Genomic DNA, 21,734 nt, shown 5'->3' with positions numbered 1-21,734 from the left:
TACCGGAACGGGTTACTTCCAGGTTTTGGCAGTCACGCATGAGCAGAAGCGCTAAATCGTGCATGCGCAGAAGCACCAAATCACAACCTGCGTGCGCGCAGACGCGCCGCTGCAGGTTGCGAACGCTGTTGGTTGCGAATGTGCATCCCATATGGATCACGTTCGCAACCTGAGTGTCCACTGTACAGGTCAATTACTTTGTACACAGACTGTATACACTTGCTGAATGAGACACGAGAACAACCCTAGAAAGATGGAAGAATGGGGGAGACAGAGAGAGAGAGAGAGAGAGAGAGAGAGCGCACAATGTAATGCCCCCCCCCCAAGTGTTAGAAGCTGAGGTATATGAAAGCTAGGAGCTAAATGGCACCTTAAACCTAGGTTACGGGCGCAACAACGGAATGTCTAGGCACGCTTTTTTAAATAACAAGAATACAAAGCTGAAAATGAATGAACTGCAGCTAAAATATTATGTTCATTTTTCACATGGCCTAGTCCTTCCCCTGCCCACCTACCCACCCTAATATTCTTAAGAGGATCTCTTCTCTAGTCTTCAGAGAGCAGCTGGAAGTGGGGAGGCAGAAAATGGTCCTCCTTTCCTTCCACTCTGCAGTTTTAATCCAAAATCTTAGGCGCAGTATTGTGCCCAGAGCTCAGAAACTGCCTGCAATCCCCCCTCACAAAATGCACCTAGAACAATGGGAGTTTTGAACACTGACCCCCCCACACACCCCCAAGCCATTCTGGTGTCTGAGGCAGATAATCTCACAAGGGGTCTCTCCCCCCTCCCTGTTAACAATCATAACACAACAGAGTACTACCCTAATGAACAGTTAACATTATGCTGTCCTTTGAGGGCAGCTGCCTGAGGCAAACGCCTCACTCTATGTGATAGTAGGGCCAGACCTGTGAAACCTTTCCTTATGCATGCCTCTCAAGTCCTCACTAAACCAGAGACCTGTGGGAGACTAGCAGTGAAGAGACCACATAAGGTGTGTGCTTTGTCAATTAATTGCTAGCCAACCTCTCGTCCTAAAAGGTCATTTAGAATGCCATCAATGTGGCCATCCAGATCCTGTATCAAACGATCCCCGAGAGAAAAAGCAAGCCGCTTGATCCACATCCGGCGTTATCATTAACAGGTTGTAAATTGCCAAATATCGTGATTAATAATGTGCCTATGTTTTTTAAGGACTTTACAGAAAATTTAAGCAGTTATTTGGTGCATTTCATTTTCATCATTGGGTGGGGCGGGGAGGTTCAGATTTTCTGCCTCTGACACCAAAATGTCTTGGGCATCTCAAGACAAGGAGTGTCTGAACTAACAGAGTTCTGATATCCATGAAGCTAAGGTCAGAGGATCTGTCCTTTATCAAAGAAGTCAAACTACAGTGCCATGAAAATATACAGTGGTACTTTGGTTTTCAAACATAATCGGTTCCAGAAGACGGTTCAAGTTCTGAAACATTTGAAAACTGAAAACTCAGCAGCTGACAGCTAGGCCTCAGGGTCTTGCACTCAGCGGAAGCCGTGTGGCATGTTCGACTTCCGAGGCGTGTTTGAAAACCGAAGCATTTATTTTCGGGTTTACATCAGCGTTCGAAAACCGAAATTTTCATCAACAGAGACATTAAAAAACCGAGGTACCACTGTAAAGCAAATTATGAATTCTATAGCTTACAGAATGGAAGCATGATGACCTAGTCATTATAAAGGTGCATGTCATACAGGTAAATAATTATTTGGCTGTAACAACAATGTAAGGCTATAGGAGCCTCCTTTATACAGTCAAGTCTACCGGTGTATTTGGTGTAAACCCTTTGACTCTGACTAGCAGTGGATTTACAGGGATTCAGACAGGAGACATTCCCAGCCCTACTTTATAGCCAGGGATAGCTCAGTTGGCAGAGCATGAGACTCTTAATCTCAGGGTCATGGGTTTGAGCCCCACGTTGGGCAAAAGATTCCTGAATTGCAGGGGTTGGGCTAGATGATCCTTATGGGTCCCTTCCAATGTTCGGGTTCTATTTGGAGATGCTAGGATTGAAACTGGGACCTTCTGAATGCAAAGCAGTGGCTCTGCCACTGAACTATGCTCCTTTTCACCAAAGGATTCAGAACAGAATAGTGTTTATGCAAAGCAATTCCACGTAATTCCATAAATTTCAACGTGCATCTTTTTGTCAGTGGCTTTCACCCCGCTCACAAACTTAGATCCAAACATTTCGAGTAAGCTTTCTAAACATAACCTCTCGCATTCTATTTGGGAACAAGCAAGATGTGATTTTTTTCAACTTGGTCAAAAAGAATTCCCTGAGTTTGAGAAGTTCTCACTCAAGGTCATAAAAGGACTTTAGGCCTATGTTAGACTATCATATTCACAACAGGGGTTTTTATTATTATTATTTATTTTAAAAATTAGCAGCTCTGCTGGTGAACACACTTTGGCAGCCGAAATTGCCTTTGGCACCATAGCAAATGGAGCTGTAAAGCTCTGCCCTCTCTAAAAATCAATTTAAAAATTCCCCCTGGACTTCAGAGTAAGAGCAAGGCAAACACTCTGTGCCACTTCAAAAACCTCACTGGTGCATTCAGATCATACATCACATTGGGTGGAAAAACAGATTGGATTTTTAACTGGATGACTGCTGCACCAGGTCCATTACATCAGAAGATGCAGCCTGTTGCCTATGAGAATATAATATATTTGACTAGTTAGTCCTTGTCATCCCAAAGCAATAACTCGGCTATAGTCAATCACTGCTTATCTTCTAGAATTGCATTTTTCATCTTTTTGTCAGGCTCCAATTAGTCCCTGAACAGATTTTACCAATGATGCACAGGGAGAAAAAACAAGAGACAAAAAGCACCAGTAAATTTGCCTTAAAAGACAACCAGCTGCATCCAATGTTAATCAAACCCAGAGTAGACCCATTGGAAAGCGGAGTTGAAATTAGATCCATTAATTGGGGTGCGTCTACTCTAGGTAGAAGTTAGTTGGCTAAAACTCTCGGCTATGGAGATGATGCAACAGAATTCTCATACAGCATTTTATCCTTTTATTTATATCATTTGTCTATATATTGCATTGTATCCTGCCCAGGTATCTAGAAGAATGGTGGGTTATAAATACTTTTAACAGTTAAATAAACATACAGTCAAGAACCAGATGCCAACCCTTAATTCAAACACACCTATAAAGTCCCATGAGTCCTGGGACAAGTAATGTACTGTACAGTAAAATGCAAACAAAAGCTTGCTTGGAAGCAGAAAGGTATCTCTGTTTGCTTCTACAGTTGTATTATATAGACACTCAAGTGTTCCCATTTTCCTGCTACTTGGACAGTCTACTCCTGCGCATTGAACTGGTCCTCTGCACTGGAGTTTGCCAGATGTACATGCTTGGCTTGGAAAGCCATCTACCCATCCTATTGGGAACTGGGAGCCCATTGGGACAGCCATTTGGGCCCACGGCAGCTGCTTGAATTCCTGTGCGTGTTGGATCCCTGTACGTGGCTAGCTGGTTAGGTGTTGCTGCTGCTGCCTCCAGGCACAGGGAGATTAAATGCTTTGCATTCCACCACAAAGCTTTGAAAGAAAGAAAAAGAAAAAGACATTTAAGGGTGGTGAGCAGAGCAAAGTCCGCTTCATGGTGGCAAATACAGATGCAGCAAAATTTCTGTTAGGTTTTGTATGTAGTTGTTTGCAGCTGTATGTAGTTGGTTTATACCGCTTTTAATATTTGCTGGTTGCATTTTGTACTTTTTCTATGCTTACCCCTGGAGAGGGGCTGGTAGATGAACATTATAGATATGAAACAAATATGTAAGCAAATAGGAAGTTCTCCGCTTACACAGTGGAATGATTTCAACCAACATAGCAACTGAAGAAAACTTTATAAAAGGTTATACTGCAAAGGTATTGTCTATTTTTCTTTTTTAAAAAACATTTTTAATAATAATAATAATAATAATAATAATAATAATAATAATAATAATGCAGATAAATGTTAGTGATGCCGTGTTAACAATGCTTGATTATTATTTTTTTACACATTTGGAGACAGTGTTAATATTTACATTACAACAATTTAGGTATGCTCTCAATTACATACAGGAGATGTTCTATAACAGGAGATGTCGCAGGGAGTGCTACTGAATGAGCCAAGAAACTGGGCAGAAAGCTGAAGGAATGGCTGGGTAGTTTATTAGCCGGAGCAAAAAAGCTTTGCACACAGAATAGGAATGTGAAAACAGCAGTGGGGGGGGGGGGGACTACTAAAGAAAGAAAAAGAAAGTACCGTATTTTTCGCCCTGTAGGACGCACTTTTTCCCCTCCAAAAATGAAGGGGAAATGTGGGTGCGTCCTATGGGGCGAATACAGGCTTTCACTGAAGCCTGGAGAGCGAGAGGCTCTCGCTCTCCAGGATTCAGGAAGCTCTGCGCAACCCTCCGGAGCCCGGCGCCAAGCCGTGCCGGGCTCTGGACGGTTGCGCAGAGCTGCCTACATTTCGAAGCCTCGGGCGCGCTGAAGAAGAAGAAGAAGAAGAAGAGTTTGGATTTGATATCCCGCCTTTCACTCCCCTTCAGGAGTCTCAAAGCGGCTAACATTCTCCTTTCCCTTCCTCCCCCACAACAAACACTCTGTGAGGTGAGTGGGGCTGAGAGACTTCAAAGAAGTGTGACTGGCCCAAGGTCACCCAGCAGCTGCATGTGGAGGAGCGGAGACACGAACCCGGTTTCCCAGATTACGTGACTACCGCTCTTAACCACTACACCACACTGAAGAGCGCGCCTGGGCTTCGCACAGCTGTCCACAAGCCTGGGGAGACCGGCACGGCTCCCTAGGCTTGCGGATAGCAGGCTGTTCTGGGGGCTGGGGTCGGGGGAAGCTCAGGCTTCCCCTGCGCCAGCCCCGTGCCTGGGGGGGGGGAATTTTTTTTTTCCTTTCTTCCCCCCCCAAAAAAAACTAGGTGCGTCCTATAGGGTGGTGCGTCCTATGGGGCGGAAAATACAGTATGTGTTAATGTGCAAATTGGCCATCAGTATTAAGACATGAAAGGAATTTTAACGCTAGGGAACTGGAGAAAATTTAGCACATGGTGGTTGATGATAACCAATAGTAGTCCAACTCAAAAGCAGACCCATCAAAATCAATAGACTTAAGTGACTCAAGACCATTAATTTCAGTGGGTGTACTCCGAGAATGGCTTAATTAGATATTACCCTTTGGGGGAAAAACTTTCAAAAGAGTAGGTGCACACAAATATTTATTTAGTTACTGAAGTACATTTCTGCAGTTCACTATAATGAAAACCATAAAACACAGACACAAGGAATCTAAAACTAACCGTGCAGTATAAAACCTATGACAGAGAAAACAGCAGCACAAAAGGTATAAAGAATAGTAAAACACTTTTCTAATGGCCCTGGAGGAGTAAAAAGATCTTCATCTGGCACCAGGAAGACCACAGCATGAATGCTAGGCGGGACTCTCTATAACAACCATAAAAGCATAATATTTGTTTCAACATTATAGCCCTCCTTTCCTAGATTTTATTTGACAAATGATAAACACCATGTATGTACTCTTTAATATATGTGTGAATGCGTGATCTACAGCGTTAGTCAGATGGACCCACTGAAGTCAAAGGATTTAGCTTGTCAATTTCAGTGTGGATCTATTCCACTGAAGGAGCATCACCACCCCCATTGTTCAGCCCAGACACTGAGGTCCAGCTCCGAGGGTCTTCTGGCGGTTCCCTCACTGCGAGAAGTGAGGTTACAGGGAACCAGGCAGAGGGCCTTCTTGGTAGTAGTGCCTGCCCTGTGGAATGCCCTCCCATCAGATGTCAAAGAAATAAACAACTATCTGACTTTTAGAAGACATCTGAAGGAAGTCCTATTTAGGGAATTTTTTGATGTTTGATGTTTTCTTGTGGTTTTAATATTCTGTTGGAAGCCGCCTTTTAAGTGTTGTTAAAAATGTTTCCTTTTAAATTCTACGGCAGTGGTCAGGAAACCTCGAAAGGAGCAACGATGAGCTTGAAACACATGTAGCCTGAACCTCACAACCTTCCTAGCACATACTGAGATACCGGTATATGTGTGTTTATGTTTGTGTACACACACTCTCTCTCTCTCTCTTACAGACAAGGCTGCAGAGGCGCCATCCCACCCTCAGAATCGTGGGTGCCCTCCACCACAATGCAGGCATGCCATGTCACATACACACGCATGTACATAGCACATGCCACATCACACGCATGACGTGCAGGCGTGTGCATGTGACATTTCATGTCTGCCTTGCAGTGGTGGCAGCGGCTGCTCTTCCTCCTCCTCTCCATAGCCAGCGAGGCACCCTTTTCCACAGGAGGAGCTCAGACTCAGAGGAAAAGGGTGCTTCGCTGGCTGGCTGCGGAGGGCAGAGCTGAACTGCTTCTCTCTCGGAGGCAGCGCCACTGCTGCCTGCCAGCTTTTCTTATTGACTTTGTGGGTGCCTGCCCCCCACAATTACATTATTGTGGGTGCCCAAGCACACATAGCCCCTTGGAGTTGGCTCGATTCTCATTTGTGACTTTAACTACAAAAGTCGACTGCACTTTTCAACAAACACTATAAAAAGGTGGCAGCTCAGTCCTACGCAAACAGTGCAATCCTATGTACGTTTACTGAGGAATAAGTCCGAGCACTGTACTTAATAGAGCTTGTTCTCAGGTAAGTATGCGTAAGATTTCAGTTTCAAGTCACTTGCTCATGGGCAACACGATCCAAACCGATTCCCACTGAGTGCAATGTAACTTGCTTCTCAGCCAAGTGTGCTTAGGGTTGGTATTAGTAGAAAACAAGTCTGTTATAAAACAGAAACCACGTCGCTTCCCATCAACTGCAGCAATTTTCTCTGCATGCTTTCCTGTCGTATTAAGAACATTTGCTCCCTGCTCCTAATGATAATGGCATGTAATCCCAAACCTATTATTTTAATACAAGGTACAGCTATACTTCAGCTTAACATCAACTGTTGATTAAAAAGATGGGGATAGGCTACATTAAGCAAATTGTTTTCCCATCCCTGTATAACCACAGCTCCTCTTTTACTGTTACTTGAGTTGGCACAGCCCCTGCCAACTCAGGCTTACTGGAGAATGAGCAAACATAAACTTTGCTGGACATATCTCATCCATACGGAATGAAAGCTAATGAAAGTCAATACAGCTTTGCTTTTGCATTAGCCGATCTATAGGCATTGCGGACAGAACAATCCATGTGCCATTTCTCCCTTAATTTGCTCCAGCGAGGTTCCATTGCAAGGAAACCCTTTTCCACCACCAGTCAAGTTCTGGTCTATTGTGACAAGAGTGCTGTAAACCAAAGCTGGTTTTCCCAGTGAAATTTCTTTCCTAGCACAGTATACACCTTTGCAGTTGATCCTAAAACTACCACTATAAACCTACTGCTGGACTCCCCTTTAGACCAGCACTGCCAGAATAAAATTCCAACCCAGGGAAGTAAGACCTAGGGCCCTCCAGACACTGCTAGACTAAGTCCCATCTTCCCTGTCCACTGGCTGATGCAAGTAGCAGCTCAAAGCTTCTCAACACTTCTAAATGAGTTCCACTCTCTCAAAATCATGGCTTAAGATCATTCAATTATGGCCAGACACAACAACAACAACAACAATTATTTCTATACTGCCCTTCATCTGAGGATCACAGGGCGGTTTACGATATTAAAACACAAAAATGCACAGCATAAAAGCAAACATCTGAAAATAAAGTTCCAAATCAAAGGTTAAACTTCACTTTCAAAGTGAACTAAAAGAGCCCCCAAACCCTGCAAAGATCACAGGCTCTCAAGTTGCTTTGTCTACCTCACAATATTTGACCTTTAAAGAAAGAGAAGAAGAAGAAGAACCAAGATTGTTACAAATACTAGCCTTTGAATAACAGATTGTCAAGAAAGTGCCTGGGAGAAATACTCTAAAATTACTTCTTCGGGGATGGCTGTGTCAGGTACCTAGAACAGAGATTTTGAGGAGGAGCATCAAAGCCAAACTGCTTCATACACATGCCTCTAAGCGATCATGGAAGTCACATTTAAGTGTATTTCTCTTAGCAACCAGTTCCTCGTAGTTCCTACTGATCTTAAGAGGAAGACTAGCAGCCTATTGCCTCTGGGCCAGTAGCCCATCTAATTCTTCATTAACCGGCAATAGCTCTCCAGGTTTTTCAGAGAGGACTCTTTCCCAGTCCTCCCTGGAGATGCTGGCGACTGAAGTTGGGACCTTCTGGAGGAAAAGCATGTGCTACAGTCCTTCAGCCTTGCATGATGAAAGCAGGCAAATTATTGCTTTTAAAACTCAAACCTAAACATGTCAACTCAGGCCTAAGCCCACGCGAGGATTACAACTGTAAAGAAATTCAAGCAAAGCTGGCGTGGCACAGATCTGGGGGCTAGGGACACAGAAAACTCTGGCGAGCATGGGCACTTAAGAAACATAAGCTCAATGGTAACACTCGAGAGATATACATACTGGAAGGATCATTTCCTTCCAGCAGCAGCATGGACTCTGTGTCCAGTCCTTTGCAGAATTACTACTGCAGAACAACCTTGACCCAGAAATGTCTGAATTCCCAACGGTGAAAGAATAAGCCTTATTTGATGTTCTACCACAGATCTGGAATGCTGAGCAAAAGACTCTCTACACTCCCCCCAAAACAAACCCTTGACAAACATATAAATTGTCTGGAGGAATTCATAATGTGTAAGGCCACTGAAAGCATTAGTTGTAGAAAATGTTCTAGGCAAGTCTGAGGAAGCCTCCCTCTCTTTTACGTTTCCGAGCACGATTCAAAGTGTTGGTGCTGACCTTTAAAGCCCTAAACGGCCTCGGTCCTGTATACCTGAAGGAGCGTCTCCACCCCCATCGTTCAGCCCGGACACTGAGATCCAGCGCCGAGGGCCTTCTGGCGGTTCCCTCATTGCGAGAAGTGAGGCTACAGGGAACCAGACAGAGGGCCTTCTCGGTAGTGGCGCCCGCCCTGTGGAACGCCCTCCCATCAGATGTCAAAGAGATAAATAATTACCTGACATTCAGAAGACATCTTAAGGCAGCCCTGTTCAGGGAAGTTTTTAATATGTAACGCTGTACTGTTTTTAACACTGATTGGGAGCCGCCCAGAGTGGCTGGGGAAACTCAGCCAGATGGGCGGGGTATAAATAATAAACTACTATTATTATTATTATTATTATTTCAAATATAAAGATAACCCAGCCTCTCAATACAGAAACCAGGGCATTCATGAACATATACACACAAACACACACTTAAGAGTCCATACAGTGGTACCTCGGGTTAAGTACTTAATTTGTTCTGGAGGTCCGTACTTAACCTGAAACTGTTCTTAACCTGAAGCACCACTTTAGCTAATGGGGCCTCCTGCTGCCACTGTGCCGCTGGAGCACAATTCCTGTTCTCATCCTGAAGCAAAGTTCTTAACCTGAAGCACTATTTCTGTGTTAGCAGAGTCTGTAACCTGAAGCTTATGTAACCTGAAGCGTATGTAACCCGAGGTACCACTGTACTTGCAAAGATGGCTTCCATAGTCTCTAGCTCTTCCTAGCTATCTATACAGTGGTGCCTCGCAAGACGAAAAGAATCCGTTCTGTGATTCTCTTCGTCTAGCGGTTTTTTCGTCTTGCGAAGCAAGCCCATTGAAGGATTAGCGGATTAGCGCTATTAGCGGCTTTTAGCGGCTTATCTGCTGATCGGATCAGCTGATAAGCGGTTTAGCGGCTTAGGAAAAGGGGGGGGAGAAAAAAAAACAGAAGGAACTCGCAAGACATTGTCGTCTTGCGAAGCAAGCCCATAGGAAATTCGTTTTGCGAAGCACCTCCAAAACGGAAAACTCTTTCGTCTAGCGAGTTTTCCGTCTTGCGAGGCATTCGTCTTGCGGGGCACCACTGTATTCAAGCAGTCATGTTCAGGAAAACATGATTTAAACTTAGTGACCTAAGAGGAAGAATGCAGTGGCAAATGCCTGTAATCCTAGAAGCAGAGGCTGGTGGATTGCTTGAGCTCAGGTGTTCGGGGCTGCTGTGGGCTATGCCGATCAGGTGTCCGTACTAAGTTCAGCATCAATAGTGTGCTCCAAAGGATGCCATTTCTGAAAGTTACCCATCGCCAAGAGTAAAAGCCATCCTAACGATGTCACATTCTTGGGCGGGTTGACCAGGTACCACAGCTATCCCATGAATAACATGGATATCCCATGAATAACAACATGGACAGCCCTTCCTGTTGCCATGTTGGCTCTAGATCAAAAGCTTGGCAACCTGTGGCCTTAGGCCTCATTTCATGCAGCCCTTGGCCCAGTTTCAAAATGCCTCTGCAACTGATCAGGACCGCTGGCGAGAGTGACTTGTCCCTCCCTTGGCAACCTACTGGCCAGGTATGAAGAGGAAGACAGAGAGGGAGAGAAGGACGGAAGGAGAGACAGAGAGAGACAGAGAAATGGGTGGCAGAGAGAAAGAGAAGGAGTGGCCTGTCCAATATGTCCTCTAGCCCCAACCGTTGCTGGCTTTGGCTCCTGATGATTACCCTCAAAGGAATAGACTGATTTCACAAAGTTAAGCTAAGCTAAGCTAAGCAGATATATAAGATTGAATGCTTAATGATTAAGATACAAAAATACAATCTCAATAATAAAGTTATAAAATAATAACAAGGGAGTCACGCACGGATGGAGGGAAGACACAGGGCAAGAAATAAGAAATGGATAAATGTTGGTACATAATGAAATGTGAATATGTGAATTTACAAATATAATGCATATGTATCATTATGTAAAGATTGCATATATGTATTGCAACATTAATAATAAATAAATAAAAGGAATTTTCTCCCAGAGAAAAATGGCTGCCTAGCTATCCTCTAGATCAGTGGTTCCCCACCTCTTTTGGCCATGCCCCACCTAAGCATCTCTAAAATCCTGATGTCCACCCCCCCACCCCCCGGTGACATATAATTCTTATTATTCAAAAAGTGGACTCATATTCACGTGGAAGAAACCTAAAACGCCATTCACTGTTAATAACTCATTCTCGAATTTCCCCCCCCCAAAAAAAAATCAAGTTGCCCCGCTGTGGGGCATGTGCCCTACGTTGACAACCACAGCTCTAAATGATACCGTGGGTCTTCTGTCAGGTGCGATTTTAATGGACTTTTCCACTTATCCAATGAAAGATTAATATTTTTTAAGCTACCTGATGTGGAGGAGGAAGCAAGGGCAGATTATAGGAAACAGTCCATTACAATTTCCCAGGAAATTTTCACTGCCCTTGCTTAACCATGCTCCAAATTATATACTTAGCACATTTATTCCCTTAATCCGCTGAAAATGTGAGTATTTGTGATAGGCTTTAGAAGCTGTGGAGGAGAAAGAAAGGACAGTGCAAGGATGTCTATGAAATCAGAGTATCCAGCCTTATGAGTCCATTAAATCAGGACTAGGTTAGATGTAGGCCTTGCCCTGTCTAGTTTTTTCTTTCTTTTTTACTAAAATCTTCATGGTCTATCAATGTACAATGCAAGAATACACACCCAGGATCTACTGCCATCTATACAAAATACCATCAATATGACTGGCATTTCACAAAGTATAAGTGGAGGGAGAGAAGAGATGAAGGCAGCAGCACTGTATACTGTATATTGCTTCAGATGCACACACTTAAACTTAGTTGCCGTGGCGCATGGGGAGGTTAAGGAATGGCTAATCAGTGCTATGCGCTCCTGAGAGTACATTATTGCTGAAAAAAGTGCCTTGCTTGCTCAGACCAGGGCCCATCAATTCCAGCATGCTTTGCAACAATCCCAGCAGGCCTTGGGGGCCTAGAAATTGGCCCAGTGGTTTCCCAGTGAACCATGATCTACCGTCACATTTCCATATTTACTCAAATGTAATGCACACCTTTTTTGGCTAAATTACGTCATGAAAATTAGGTTACACATTAGCTTTGATGCCCCATTTACATTCGCCAGCAAATACTTTTTTGGTTTCAAGGTTCTGAAAATGGAGGTGCGCGTCAGATTCGGTGGTGCATTAGATTCATGTAAATACAGTATTTCCCATTTTTAGGTTCTCTGCAATGCTGATTGCTTCAACTTTTCCTAAAGTTAAAGACCAAAGCTAATGCACATAACCGCTTCTCCTTCTACGCCTAAGCCTCTCTTTCTATGATTTCCAAGCAAAAAATTAGCAGCAAAAGCAGAATGATACCTTCAACAAGTCACCTAAAATTACATCTTTGGCCTCCTCCGATTCCCCAGTCCTGCATACAGAGCATCCCACCACCACCAATTCCTCTTCGTGCCCCAGCGTCAGCTATTTTATCCTTAAGTTTACACACATTAAGATAAACACCCATACACTTTCTTGTATTCTTTGGTCTCACAGGCACAGCGGATCAAAGCAGCCAGCGAATGGGAAGCTGTGCTCATATGAACAGGCGGAATTAAGACGCGGGAGTTGGGGGGGGGGAGGGAGAGAAGGAAGGAACCGGAGTTTAAAATCCCCAAATCGAATCCATCTGGAAGCCAAAGCCGGAGGGGAGCGCGCTCTTCGGGTGCGGACGCGCACGCCGCACACAAACTCGAAACACGGAGGGGCAGGATTGGGGTGCGGGGTGGGGGTGGGGGGCACAAATATAAAAATCTAGGTATTTTATTTGTTTGCTTTTACCTTGGAGATTTTGGACTCTGATGTCGCTGATCTGTCCGATCAGCTCCTCCCGCTGAAACCAGTCCCATTCGTTCCCAGCCATGAAGGAGCGAGGCAGAAGTGGCGATGGAAACGCCGCGGCTGCAAAAGCGGGGGTACCCCCTCTCCGTGAGCTCTCTCTCTCTCTCCCCCCTTCTCCGAAAGCGCACTCGGGCGGAGGCAGGATGGGGGGGAGAGAGGGAGAGCAAAACGAGGAAGAGAAGGAGGAGAGAGAGAGAGAAGAGAGCGCAACCGGCAGGGGAGCGATGGGAGGGAGCAGGAACTGCTTGGCCAGAAGAGTTTGGGGAGGGGGGTGGCGTTCAAAGCCACTGAGCAGACACAGGAGGGGTATAGGGAGGGTGGGTCCGAAAAAAAACACCAGACCTCACATTTACGCACAGGAAAAGGGCAGTACGCGGAGGAGAGGGGTGCAGAAGGTATGGGGAGGGGGCTGGCTGGAGAGGGACCCGGAGCCTCTTCTGGACGGGAAGGAAAGCCCCGCGCTCTCCCCAACTCTTCCCACCCCCTTCCCGGTGGGTTCAAGTTTTTAAAGGACGGAGGTGAAGCCTGAGGATTCTCGGTTGCATGTTGTGACGTTTCGCACAGAGGCGACGCAGCCGCTGGTTTCAGTGAGGAAAGAGCCGCCGCGCAGAAATGCGCACACAAACACCACCTGGTTAATGTTTACTGGAGAGCAAGACGCGTAACGCTGGCGCCGGCCACCCATTCACACGCCTCTCTCTCTAGGCCAACGTCAGCCTCGCCTCCTCTGCTCTCTTTTTTTTCTGGCCAAGAGGATAAAACAACAATCGCCATCTGATTAATCATTTTTTTCCTATTGCCAATTGGTGGGTGGGAGGGAGGCAGGAAGGAAGGAAGGAAGGAGAAGAGGGAGGGGACGGGGGTCTCCAAATCTCTGGGGAAAGCAAGCAGATATTCTGGTTAGCGCGACCGTCCCCTCTGCCGGTAGCAAGAGCAGCAGCAGCAGCAGCCCCCGTTTGCAAAATGAAGACATGAGACCAAGCTCTGCATTCCTGCTTGGGGATTTCAAACCGTGTGTGTGTGGCGGAGAGGAAAGGAAAGCAGCGCAGGGGGGCGGGAGGGAGGAGATCCGTATCACCCGAGCAGAAAAAGAGGGAGGAGAAAAAGGAGAGAGAGAGAGCGCAGGAGGGACGGGAGGAGGAGCAAAACCCTCCAACCTGTAGATTCCGGGGGCATCCAGGACTCAAGGAAAAATAAACAATGCAAATGTTTTTAAATGCCCAGAAGAAGAATTTGGGCAGACTGGTTAATTTATACGAGGGCTTCTTCCGGTCCTACCGTCTGCCAGTAACAAGCTGCAACAGGAGAGAGAGAGAGAGAGCTCTTTTCTTCAGGTTCTTGTATACAGTAGTTTCTCGCCTCCAACCATCTCATTTAGCACTGGATGGGTTCCAGATCCGTTTGCCAGTTGAGTGTTTCTCAATATGCGATACTCGATAAATAGCTTTGTGGTCTAGCATAGGGCACGTGCTCAGCCGATTTCATGTTTCACGTGGGAGCAGGTTGGAAAAATTATTTACGCAGGGATCGAATGGTCCTAATTTGGGAGGCGACTCGCACGTTTGGGGCGCTTCTGAACCGGAGGGTCTCTCCGGATGATGGCCTTGTTATTTTAAGGAATGCAAAACCAGTGCTTTTCCTCCCCTGGGGGTACTCACGGGTACGCAGTACCGGGCTACCGGCACCTTTTTTCCCTTTTTAGAAAAGCACTGTGCACAACTCTCTTTAATTTATTGCAGTAGTAGATAGGTAGCCGTGTTGGTCTGCCATAGTCAAAATAAAAAAAATTCCTTCCAGTAGCACCTTAAAGACCAACTAAGTTAGTTCTTGGTATGAGCTTTCGTGTGCATGCACATGTGTATCTGAAGAAGTGTGCATGCACACGAAAGCTCATACCAAGAACTAACTTAGTTGGTCTTTAAGGTGCTACTGGAAGGAATTTTTTTATTTTAATTTATTGCAGGCAACCCAAATGCCTTTCTTCCGGATAGCAACAAGGAAATGGTGTTTCTTGACCAGGATTCAAAAGTGCAATTTGGCCGGTTTGCAAATTCTTCCCTACTAGCACCAGTAGTGCTGTTGGGACAGCTTGGGAAGATGGTCCTAGGTGCCCATAAACATCACAGAGGGCAAGTGACACATTCTGCTCCCCCTCTTGCTTTTTAATGTTGCCAGATCTCTGGATCTGATCCAAAGTTTTCAGTTTTGGACCTCCTTTTCTATGTCATCAAGGAGAAGGAGCTAAACCTCTAGATGGCTGGAAGAACAAGGATAGCCATAAGTATTTGTGTGAGACAGTGCACACCGTGGTGGGTATTGGGAGATGACAGAAGCAGGTACCTTGGTGAGCTGAGATCAGCCTCAGCTGGAGCCACAATAGCAGGGTGAGCATGTATCTTACTTTACAGAATGGCATTTGATTTGAAGAACTGTTGGAGGACAAACCTCTTCTAGAAGATGCCCTCAATCTGAAGGGCTGTTCAGTCCCAGGGACCCCAAAAAGGGAGAGCAAAGGGGTCCTTAAGGTTGCCCACTAATGGTTAGAAGTTCCACAGCAGGCACACAAGTCACATGGTCATAGACTCTGTCTGTATTTAAAATATTTGCATCTTTACATATCAGCTAGCATTTGCAAGTAGATAAATAGGTACCACTCCGGCGGGAAGGTAAATGGTGTTTCCATGTGCTGCTCTGCTTCGCCAGAAGCAGCTTAGTCATGCTGGCCACATGACCCAGAAGCTGTCTGTGGACAAAAGCCGGCTCCCTCGGCCTATAGAGCAAGATGAGCGGGCAACCCTAGAGTTGTCCACAACTGGACCTAACAGTCAGGGGTACCTTTACCTTTAGCATATGCAAATTTTATGCAAATACATTTCTTCTTTTTTAAAAATGTGTCAGTGGCTCTGTACCCTATAGTGAGTTCCTACTTTGCTCAGCCTTTCTCTGCCTTTGTCATGTCAGAGGTGACTGGGAGTTGGTTCCACATCATAAGCCGTCTCCCCCTGTTCAGAGAAACACGGCACTCGATGTGTCTTGCGTGCAACAAACTGTATGGCTTAGTGCCATTATACTGTCGGGCTCCAAAAACTGATTTTACCCCACTGGCCAGCTAATTTTTCTACTTCCTTCACCCCTTTAAAAATCATCGTGAACTTTGGGTGGAAGCAGAAGCTGATGGTAAAAAATCCTCAAAATGACCTGTTTCGTTTTTGCTGCCAGAAATGCATACAAATGCTAATTATGATGTGGAGAAAGAGCGCTGCTCTCCTGATGCAACTGCCTTCTTTAAGCAAATATGGAGGAGGTTATCCCATAGAGAAATGACGATACACCCCGTCCCCCCAAAAAATTCCTGAGCTGTTAAATAAATAATGGCCACTAGTAATTGAAATAAATATTTAATTATGCACTTTATAGCTTTTCCATCTTGCCTGTGTGCTCAGTACATGGGCAAGTGCAATAAAGATACGTACAACACGATCCTCCACATGCATGTTGACTTGGATGTAAAACCCACTGAGATTAGAATGGATCACTATAGCTCGGTGGTAGAGCATCTGCTTTGTATTGCAAATACTCCTGAGTTCAGTGGCATCTCCAGGCAAGGCTGGCGAAAGGTCAGTGTGCCTTGGCTGAAAGTATTATAGCTGCTATCGTGGTTCAGATAACATGCTGAGTCACATATTAGCACTTTCCCTCATACAGGGCTCTCTCGGCAATCTCGGGACGCACGGTTAGTATTCTATAGATCCCTAGATTGTTGTGATTCCAAATGGATCTCTGTTCTGTGAACTTGGCATGTTTTAGCCAGAACTCAAAGTTTCCATAACTGGTCTAGCAACTTTTAATATCAGTAGTAACAATCAGATAGGGTGGACGGGGTAGGTTCCGGTATCAGCATCATACCCATAAAGCAAAGTATAAAACAAACAACAGTTGTGGGTGCCAGCCAGTTGTGACGTGCGTTGGCTCACATATACCTCTTCCACTATAAAAACATGTATTGATTTGCATGCATAGGCACACAGGAAACTACCTGTGCCAGGCTATTGGACCCTCTATCTCAGTTCTGTTTGCACTCACTGTTATATATATATATATATATATATATATATATATATATATATATATATATTTGCTTTCGTAGATTTTCACGGGTACAGGAATGCAGGTTTTGGTGTCTTCGGGTGTCTTCCCGTGTAAGAGTTGGGGTGTCTAGGCGACGTTTCGACGAGGTCTCACTCGTCATCTTCAGGCTGGTGCTTTCGGCTTCTTGTTACTGGAACAGAGCAGGATCTCAGTGTTTGAGTTCCTATAAATACTGTTGAGGGGGTGTGGTGTATAGCCTCCAACGTTCTGGGCAGAGAGGAAGTTCCCAGGTTAGTGTGCCTTTTCTTCTTTTGTTCCTTAATTACTTGAGGGATATCTTGAGTGATTTCTTGAGTGATATTCTGAGTACCACTTAGGTGGGTCATTAAGTGTGGATTAGTTGCTAAAGCTTTCGTGTCTTGACCTCTTGAGCTTGTGAAGAGTTTTTCTGAGAAGATGGCTGTACTGCACTTAGTTGTGCTCTGGCTTGGCTTCGTGTATAGGGGCGAGCTGTGGTTTTGTGCCCTGTGCCAGCCAGATCTGTGTAGGGATTGCAGGGGGGTGCAGCATCCGGAGGTGCCACTATGGTTTGGCTACTGGATGGTGTCTGTAATTTATCTGTGGAGAGGGTCTGGGTTTGGGTCTGGTGTGGTTGATTGGTGATGGCGTTCTGTGTGCCTCTGGTTCTGGTGTCGGTTTTTGTGGGGAGGGCTAATTTCCAGATGTCTGGCAGGCGGGACGTGTCGTCACGCTTGTTCATGTTGTGAGGGTGTTTCTCTATCTCGATGGCTTCCATGATTATTCTCTTGTGGTGATGTTCCATGTTAAAGAGCAATTTGGAATCTGCAAAATTAATTTCGTGTCCTGTTTCTTTCATGTGTTGGAAAAGAGAGAAACTTCCTCTCTTTTCCAACACATGAAAGAAACAGGACACGAAATTAATTTTGCAGATTCCAAATTGCTCTTTAACATGGAACATCACCACAAGAGAATAATCATGGAAGCCATCGAGATAGAGAAACACCCTCACAACATGAACAAGCGTGACGACACGTCCCGCCTGCCAGACATCTGGAAATTAGCCCTCCCCACAAAAACCGACACCAGAACCAGAGGCACACAGAACGCCATCACCAATCAACCACACCAGACCCAAACCCAGACCCTCTCCACAGATAAATTACAGACACCATCCAGTAGCCAAACCATAGTGGCACCTCCGGATGCTGCACCCCCCTGCAATCCCTACACAGATCTGGCTGGCACAGGGCACAAAACCACAGCTCGCCCCTATACACGAAGCCAAGCCAGAGCACAACTAAGTGCAGTACAGCCATCTTCTCAGAAAAACTCTTCACAAGCTCAAGAGGTCAAGACACGAAAGCTTTAGCAACTAATCCACACTTAATGACCCACCTAAGTGGTACTCAGAATATCACTCAAGAAATCACTCAAGATATCCCTCAAGTAATTAAGGAACAAAAGAAGAAAAGGCACACTAACCTGGGAACTTCCTCTCTGCCCAGAACGTTGGAGGCTATACACCACACCCCCTCAACAGTATTTATAGGAACTCAAACACTGAGATCCTGCTCTGTTCCAGTAACAAGAAGCCGAAAGCACCAGCCTGAAGATGACGAGTGAGACCTCGTCGAAACGTCGCCTAGACACCCCAACTCTTACACGGGAAGACACCCGAAGACACCAAAACCTGCATATATATATATATATATATATATATATATATATAATATTTTTATTGATTTTAACATATAAATTATAAAATGTACCACAAAACTTATCACATATACAATATTTTTTGACTTCCATCAGCACCTCTGATGATCCACCGTTTTAACCACTTTTTATGCATTTCTTAACTTTATATTGCCTTTAAATCTTTTAACAAATCATCCTTCCCCTTAAACATTTTTGCAATAATTCCAATAATACTCCTCACAAAACTTCTTGCAAACCTACAAACGTCTGGTCTTCACAAATACTTTTCAAATAGTCCGTAAATTTACTCCAGTCTTCCGTGAATTTCTGGATCCGCCAGTTTCGAATCCTTCCTGTTAATTTATCTTCTTCTGCATAGTCCATTAACTTCATCCTTCACTCACTGGTAGTGGCTCTTCACAGTGGCAGTCAAGGGACGTTCAGAGCCCTACCTTGAGATTAAACTTGGGACCTTTTGCATGCAAAATAGATGCTCTACTAGTGAGCTACATCTCTTCCCCTTATTCAAAATTAAAATGTCATTTAATTAATTTATACTCTGTGTACTCATCCATACTTGATTCGTTTCACTGGTTTGGGTATCATCCAAAAGAGGAGGGAAATCATAGATCCATTCAAGAAGGCATTTGGTGGGAATCTCCCACAGAAATGGAAAACATTCCAGAAGAACAGACACATTCACAGCAAAAGCAACACAGTCCTCTTGCGCCTTAATCAGCCATAGATATACATCCACTTATCTGGGAACAAACCCTACTTAGCAAAATGGATTTTATTATTCATTACGTGGCCACCACCCCAAGGTCCCAGGGCAGGTTACAACAATTTTAAATACAGCATTAAAGCAACAAACAATTGCAAAATGAGAGTGCGTCCTAAGAATATACTTCTCAGGCTTCAAAGGGGTAAAGAAGTGCACATACATTTATAGGATTGTGCTAATTATTGTGGCATGCACTTTCACAGACTAGATTCTTCTGTGTATTAAAGTATTTAGATAATTTTGGCCACAATGCTAAGCATGCTAAAGGTGTAACAGATTCTATTGAAATTGATGGATCATACTTCAACGTACCATATTTAGGATTGGCAAGAAGTCTAAGTCCACAAGCCTATACACCCAAGTACTTCTCATTCACATACGTTGATATTTATTCCAAATCTCTCTCTTCTGACCAACAAGCATCTCACATACAGTTGGTTACACTTTGTTCTCACAACTATCCTGTGAACTGGATTGTCAGTTCTCACCCCCCAATGGTGCTGTAGTGACTACTACAAGATCTAATAAACAAGTCAGGATTCAGCCACTACATCTTTCACACTTTTCCTCCATCAGTCAGTGCCGGCCCTACCATTAAACAGCGGTTACCTCAGGTGGCAAAAGATGGAGGGCAGTGGCAGCAGCTTGCTTGTCATTTCTCTAGAACCCTCAACTTTTTGTCCCCTTTTCTGGAGTAGAGAACTGTTTCAGCACAGGACCTTTTCAGTAGTGGGATTTTTATTTATAGAATATGAACCCACATGAAGTCCCTACGGCTTCTTCATTGGTGACTTTTAAAAAGACTGCCAGTATTTCAACCTGCTCTTTATTACATATGTATTAACTGCTATGTTTTCAGTGATGTTTTTACTGCTGATTTTAAAAGGGTGTAATTGTAGATTTCAAGTTACTTATCTTACATGTTGTGTGGTTGATTTTGTATGTGGCCTTGTGGTGAAACTTCTTGTGAGGACACAGATGGGATATAAATGCAATAATAAAGGGTTGTCTCCACTAACGTACAGTGGTGCCCCGCAAGACGAATGCCTCGCAAGACAAAAAACTCGCTAGACGAAAGGGTTTTGCGGTTTTTGAGCTGTTTCGCAAAATGAATTTCCCTATGGGCTTGCTTCGCAAGACGAAAACGTCTTGCAAGTTTGTTTCCTTTTTCTTAACACCATTAATACAGTTGCGACTTGACTTCGAGGAACAACTCATAGAACGCGGTGTGGTAGCCTTTTTTGAGGTTTTTGGTGATTTTTGAAGCTTTTCCAAAACTTTTCCGACACCGTGCTTGGCAAGACAAAAAATTCGCTAGATAAAAAAACTTGCGGAACGAATTAATTTTGTCTTGCGAGGCACCACTGTACTCCTCATCCCTTGATACAAAAGTTGCCTGCTATCTGTACTTTCCAGAAACAATTAAGCACATTTCTGTTTCGACAGGCTGTATTTGTTTCTCTGCATTTGTTTCTCTGCATTTGCTGTTGATTTTGCATAGCTTTTAAAGCATGTATTTTTTTAAAAACCCAATATTTTTAGCACTTTTTATGGTATTTTTGTAAATTGCCTTGAGGCTCATGTAAAATCAATTCCTGAATCGATAATAATGATAATAATGGATTTTAAAATCCATTACTTTCTGTGCCCCAGCAGGATTTAGGATTATGTGGCAGGGGATGCAATACAATTGCATTTGAAGCTTAACGTCTTTTATCAACCAGTGATAATTAAAGTGATTTTCAAGACATGTGTGACAATGCCCTAAGCTGAGATGAGGCCTGGAACAAAGTAATCACTGAGTTATGCAAGTTTGAATAGCACAGTTTTGACTGAACGATTACAGAAAAGGAGCTGTGGCTTATTCCAGTTCCTTAAGTGGCTGTAAGTGTCAGGAGTGGCTCCTCTTTATAACGTACAGTGGTACCTTGGTTCTCAAATGCCTTGGTTTTCAAACACTGAAAACCCGGAAGTAAGTGTTCTGGTTTTCGAATGATTTTCGGAAGCCAAACGTCTGATGCGGTTGTCGGCTATTGTTTCCGGGGCGCCTGCACCAATCAGAAGCGGTGCCTTGGTTTTCAAACATTCCGGAAGTCAAACGGACTTCCGGAACGGATTAAGTTTGCCACTTTTGTTTTTGCTATGAGAGGAAGTGTGGATAACTTCAGTGAGAATTTCATTGTGAACCTACCAGATTCACACTTTCAGAAACAATATGAAAAACTAAGCATGGCTTAGTTTAAAAATCAGCTCTTCTACAGATTTGGTGATGCACCTCTCTCCAACCAAATAATACGCATATTAAGGGGAAGTGTGGCTAACATAGATTAATGTGCATATCAG

At 44.3% G+C, this 21,734-nt stretch overlaps 1 protein-coding gene across 2 annotated transcripts in view; it reads right to left on the bottom strand.

The window, feature by feature from the left end:
- The window catches only part of CLMN (calmin), a 70,147-nt gene extending 56,252 nt beyond the window's left edge, over positions 1 to 13,895 (bottom strand). For both annotated transcript variants that reach the window (XR_014525770.1, XM_083501644.1), the window contains exon 1: positions 12,740 to 13,895. Coding sequence is in view for 1 of the 2 variants with exons in the window: in XM_083501644.1 (XP_083357770.1) it covers positions 12,740 to 12,821 (82 nt within the window). In the remaining variant the exon portion in view is untranslated. The remainder of the gene's footprint in view (positions 1 to 12,739) is intronic.
- Between the last annotated feature and the right edge of the window lie 7,839 nt (positions 13,896 to 21,734).

This window comes from Podarcis liolepis (assembly GCF_965112155.1).
Source record: "Podarcis liolepis genome assembly, chromosome: 1".
NCBI classification, from domain to species: domain Eukaryota; kingdom Metazoa; phylum Chordata; class Lepidosauria; order Squamata; family Lacertidae; genus Podarcis; species Podarcis liolepis.
Note: the sequence above shows the minus strand (reverse complement) of the source record. Positions and strands in the feature narration are given on the sequence as shown.